The sequence below is a fragment of the Austrofundulus limnaeus genome, unplaced genomic scaffold (assembly GCF_001266775.1).
Source record: "Austrofundulus limnaeus strain Quisiro unplaced genomic scaffold, Austrofundulus_limnaeus-1.0 Scaffold97, whole genome shotgun sequence".
NCBI classification, from domain to species: Eukaryota; Metazoa; Chordata; class Actinopteri; order Cyprinodontiformes; family Rivulidae; genus Austrofundulus; species Austrofundulus limnaeus.
This window is the reverse complement of record NW_013952499.1, coordinates 304,014-309,748: the sequence shown is the minus strand read 5'-3', so window position 1 is coordinate 309,748 and position 5,735 is coordinate 304,014. Positions and strand designations below refer to the sequence as shown.

At 40.4% G+C, this 5,735-nt stretch overlaps 1 protein-coding gene across 1 annotated transcript in view; it reads left to right on the top strand.

The window, feature by feature from the left end:
- The window catches only part of ak5 (adenylate kinase 5), a gene marked incomplete at its 5' end in the record, with an annotated part of 80,360 nt that overhangs the window by 61,614 nt on the left and 13,011 nt on the right, over positions 1 to 5,735 (top strand). The window contains 1 exon segment of the mRNA XM_014013014.1: positions 2,234 to 2,397. Within this exon segment, the coding sequence (XP_013868468.1) occupies positions 2,234 to 2,397 (164 nt within the window).

Here is a 5,735-nt window from a genome sequence, read left to right as displayed (position 1 = left end):
ATAGTCCCTCCAGCGTGTCCTGGGTCTTCCTCTGGGTCTCCTCCCAGTGGGACGTGTCCAGAACACCTCACCATGGAGGTGTCCAGGAGGCATCCTAACCAGATGAACCACCTCAACTGGCTCCTCTCGATGTGGAGGAGCAGCGGCTCTACTCTGAGTCCCTCCCGGATGACTGAGCTTCTCACCCTATCTCTAAGGAACAGCCCAGACACCCTGCGGAGGAAACTCATTTCAGCCACTTGTATCCATGATCTCGTTCTTTGGGTCACTACCCAAAGCTTGTGTCCATAGATGAGGGTAGGCACGTAGACCGACCAGTAAATCAAGATCAACCGTCCATCCATCCAGGTTAATTAACTTTCAGCCATCTTAATTTGGTTGCTTCTAAAGGTAAATGAGTTGTAGACGTACAGTCAGGGTTTCACAAAGTGGCTCATGTGATATTTTGTTAACAAACAGCAGAAACACGATCGTCTTTGCCTTTGGTGATAAAAAGWCCAGAACCTGCAGCTGTCATCAGTTGTTAAAAGAAAAGAAGTTAAAGTGCTGAACGTTCAAAGATTGAATCGATAATCGCTTCATCCCTGATTTCCTCCGGGTCTCTCTGAGTTCCTGATCGTCCTCGAGTGTCTCTCTGCATCTTAGAAAAAGGAGACGAGGATATTTGTTTCTGATTGTGAGCGGAGGGGCAGCGACACTCACGCTCAGGGTGAATGTTGATGAATATGGAGCGCGACCTGAATTTTATTACATGGCTCAAGGCTGCGTTTGACAAATGGCTGCTTCACACAGCTTCATGTTGGACGTGTCAGCCGTGCCGTGTTTTCTGACCTCCAGCGAAACGTTAGCCAACTGCTCTCTGCTTTGTTTTACAGATTTAGAGTTTGCAAATAATGTGGCTGAAGAGTCAAATATAAATTTGAACATGAACAATGGGTTCAATCCGACCGGGAGTATCCAAGACCTGCAACTTTTAAATACATTCTGAAAGTTTTTAACATTCAGTCTCGTTTTAAAGGACGATGATGCCAAACATTATATGAAGGGATTTCCCAGCAGTGCGAAGAGAACAAAAGATTTAAAGGAAATTAAAAGCATTAGAGTTAAAAGCAATGAAAAACTTTGATTTAACAGTGGATTCTATAATATTTATTTGCAGTGACTGCTAAATGGTGTTTTTACGGAYTCATTTTTAAACAAATCTCAATTAAAAAGATCATTTTCCACTGCAGCCTGAATGGGTCACATGTAACAAAATACAACCTAAATCAAGACACGATGCTAAAAGATATAAAGTGGTCATCTCACACTGGAACCARTTTTCCATCTGTAGGCCAACTGTGTCCTAAAAAGGTAAACGAACAAAAAAACTACATCCAAGATTAAAAGTGTGRAATTTGACGATGCAGAGAATAAATTCAGGCTGCAGGAGAGACTCATCAGGTCTTTTCTCTGTGGCAGCAACACTGACTGGCTCAGTTTGTTAGAAAAACATCTCTAACCAAAGAACCAGTCTGCCTTTACACCAGGTCGACTCTCTTAAGACGGATATGAGTGTAGAACTAGAAAAATCTACTTTAAGGAATATATATTACTTTTACCTAAAACTAATACATTTAAAAAAATTGTATTCTATAAAGCTGTTTCTGTATGGAATAAACTGCCTTCATATATTACACAGATTCATAAGGATGATTTTGTTAAAAGACAGCTGAAAGTAACAATTCTTCAGAAGAAAATCTCAATATATTCAGTGTGTGTTAGTTATTTGTTTTTTGTATTAATATTTGTACAATTGAATTATCAATTTTATTGTTATGCCATTGTGATATTATTATTAGTAAGATGTTTTTATGTGGACCCCAAGAAGAAGTCATTACTGRGGTAATAACTAATGGGGATCCATAATAATAAAAAAAAGGGAAAAAGAAATTTAGATTGATTTATTTAAACACGTCCAACGTGTGAAAGAAAAACAGAGGTGACAGAAACACCAGATTATGTTTGGACTACAAACAAAGAACTTTAAACCTCCTATCTGTGGGGAGAAGTTGGTATCCACCCACACTCCCTTGTTATCACCTCTTTAAACCCACTCACACCGCACTCACCATCCATTTCCTGTTACTTCTCTTTGTCCCGCACCTTTCAGTTTCCTCCTGGACACCTCATGCACCCCTCCTCTTCAGCAGCTGTGAGGTTTAAAAAGACTGGTTCTCTCCTTGTCCCTCAGGTGGTCCTGGTTCGGGTAAGGCCCTTCACTGCGAGCGGCTGGAGGAGCGGTTCGGCCTGAGACGCCTCACCCTTGGCGACCTGTTGTGCAGCGAGCTGCAGAGTCACAGCGAGAGGGGGCGCCACCTCCGGGATGCTCTGGAGAGAGGAGAGAGAATTCCTGAGGTGGGTGCGGTGCTTCAAAACTAAACGTCAGGCTGTGAGCGTCATGACGGCGATTCACGTGTCGAGACAAACAGAGTGAAAAAAGACCTAAGATTGTTGAGGAAATGTGTTTCAGCCATCACCTTTATACCAGACTGTTTACAAATGATCCTTTTGGGATGAATAAAGTATTTTTTAATTTGAATTGAATTGAGTTGTCGGCGATTTGGATTGGGATGAACGGCTCGTTGAAGGGATCTGGAGCCGTTTGTTTCGTAGAGCTGTTCGATTTGAACAAGTTACGTCATCACGTAGGACGATAAGTGATGACGTCATCGCATCACATGGGCGGAACCCCTCCTTATCCGTACCCCCTGAGCTGCTGTACTCCCCCATTCTGCCTGATTTATGAGAAAAATCGAAGAGGGAGCGATTTTCCAATCATTTGTTGTAAGGAGTCGTTCAAATGAGTCGTTCAAAAGATTCGTTCAAAAGAGTCATTCAAAAGATTCGTTCAAAAGAGTCGTTCAAAAGAGTTGTTCAAAAGATTCGTTCGAAAGAGTCGTTCAAAAGATTCGTTCAAAAGATTCGTTCAAAAGAGTTGTTCAAAAGATTCGTTCAAAAGAGTCGTTCAGAAGATTCGTTCAAAAGATTCAGATCGTTTGCAAACGTCACAAAGAACAGGTTGTGGACTACTATTGTAAATGACGCAAAATGCATGACCCTCAGCTACTACYACACCAAAACATAGTTAAATCTGCAGAAATGACTGAGTCGTAGCCATTTTTGTGTTCCATAAGATCAGCTCTGGTTGACTCCATCTTTCTGAGAGTTTCAAGAAAATGTGTTATTTTGTGAACACAAGCAAAACAAAGCAGGCACAGGTGAAAGTATTATTTCTCCTTTGATGGCGTGAACGTGATGATTTTCTTTCCCCCCAGGATTACACGAGTGAGCTGGAGATGGAGAAATTCTGGTTAAAACGTGACAAAAGGAACAAACGAGTCAACAAAACAAGAAATGAAAAATTMTTTCATAAAGCTGGAAGCTGGAAGTCCACACCAGGGTTTTGATGCTGACGCGGTGATGTAACACGTCCTCCTGCCTGAAGATTAATTCAGTAAATTGAAGAGGGTGGACTGAGGTGGTAATATCACGCTGTCAGGAGCACTTAAACCGACTTCCACCGCTCACCACGGAGAAACCAGGCTGCCTGAACTTATTTATGAGGAAAGGAAACTCACTTACAGAGTAAACCAGATAAAAGATCCTCGTGTCGAAAACACACAGGCGTGTTCATAACAACAGGGATGCTTCATAACCAGATAAGGAGCTTTAGTCGAAGATAGTAAGGGGTCGATTTATTAAAGATTAGTACGAATAAAACAACAAGTAAATTGGTGCGCASCAAAGATTGTCTGCAGCCGCAACACGTTCAGCCTGCCTTCATGAATCTGCAGAATAAATGATGCTTACTAGATTACACTAAATTCTGGGCGGAGGATAAGCAGATATATTCATTTATGTGATTTATGCGTCGATGTTTTGGTGTCTGATTTTAGTAGATTTGAAAGACGGGTGCTGTCTGTGTTCTGATTTGTTACCTTTCTACTCTGCAGTGACAGTAGAGATAACACTTTAATATAAATAACAAGTAAGCTTAAAAATTAAATAGAAACTCCATCTCGGCTGTGGTCTGTTTTTTTTTCTTCTTCTTTTCGTGTTTTCCAGAACTGTGACGGAAGAGTGTTTTTTCCTTTCTGAATCTTTCTCCAAACGTTAGCAATATTCATGGCTAATGTCATAATTAATGTGATTGTGTTGTTCTTTGAAGTCTTTACGACAGTGAAAATGAGAGCGTATCTCTTTGTATTTCTCTGCTCACATGCACGCTGGACAGCCGCAGTGGGCGGTGCGGGCAGGAGTTCTGTCAGCTGTGGTGCATTATTTGCATGACAAATTATTAAAATATTTTTGTTTTTATCGATGTTTAAGTATCACATTGATATTTAAAATAACTGCACAATGAAAAAGTTAATAAAACAAATAAAAATTAAACTAATAAAACACTTTAAAAATTTATCCAGGCTAGAAAGAGTCGTGCAAGCTCAGGCAGTCCGCACCACCTTTTGTCCAACTGTATAAAACTATTTAATTAAAAACCATATAAGAAGAAGCTTAAAGTTATTAAAATATAAAAAGATATGAAAACATAAACTGTGCRCACGTTTAAGAGCACCAGGTTCAGCTGAACTTTGCAGACATATAGGCTGTGTTCAAATGAACAAATGTTGAACAGGACATAAATAATCCAGTGGACGAAACAATAAAAAGCCTCTCTGAACAGATTTAAGCTCATGTATAAAAACTCCCACACACAGATTTATTTTAACTTTGTCAGCTGTGCAGAACAAATAAAACCCTGCAGTTCGTCTGTCTAAGCTTCTTACGGCGTTAAAGCTGTGAGTTCTCCGACATGAGAACAACTAAAATGTTTTTATGTTTTTTTTTAGATGAGACAGAAAGTGAAAGCAGAGAGAATAATAATCCCACAGAGGGATTACTGAAGTGAAGCTCTTCAGAGGTTTTATCCTGCCATGAGATCAAATGTTGTTCTGTCTGCTGACTGATAAACTAATACCAATAACTGAGAGTTGACTTGTTACCAAACTGTTGCCTGGTAACACAGATGGTGTGCTGTTTGTAATATGGAACATTTCCTCTGTGTGTGTCTGTGTGTGTCTGTGTGTGTCTGTGTGTGTCTGTGTGTGTCTGTGTGTGGGTGATGTCTGTGTTCTAGCATGTGCTACCTTGAAAAGTCCATTTTTCTTAAATATGCCACCTTTGGGATCCACTGTTTTTTAAGTGGCCCAAAGCCCGGGCCCTGTAAGCTCAAATACTGTTTTTAAAAAATGAATAAAAATGAATATAAGTCAATGGAAAGTCCCCATGAAGATAGTGAGGCACGATGTGTGTGTGTGTCTGTGTGTACGTTTTTGCTACCTGGTGAGGAAACATGTTTTTAACCAACAAAGTGAGGACATTTTCTCACTTTTTTGCAGCTAATTAGGTTTRGAGGTATGATGTGAATAAAGTTCTGKTTAGGGTTAAGATTAGGAATAAACTAGTAATGGTTAGTGTTWGGGAAAATGTCTGGGTTAGGCATGAATACAGTTACAAAAATGAAGGGAAGTTAATACAATGTCCTCAGTTTGATGGAAGTACAATGATGTGTGTGTGTGTGTGTGGTGGGGGGGTTGTTTTTGCTACTTGGTGGGGACGATTTTTCAGGAAAATGCAGCCTTGTGGGGACCGGATGCTACTTGTGGGGCCCAAAGCCCAGTCGCCACAAACTTCGG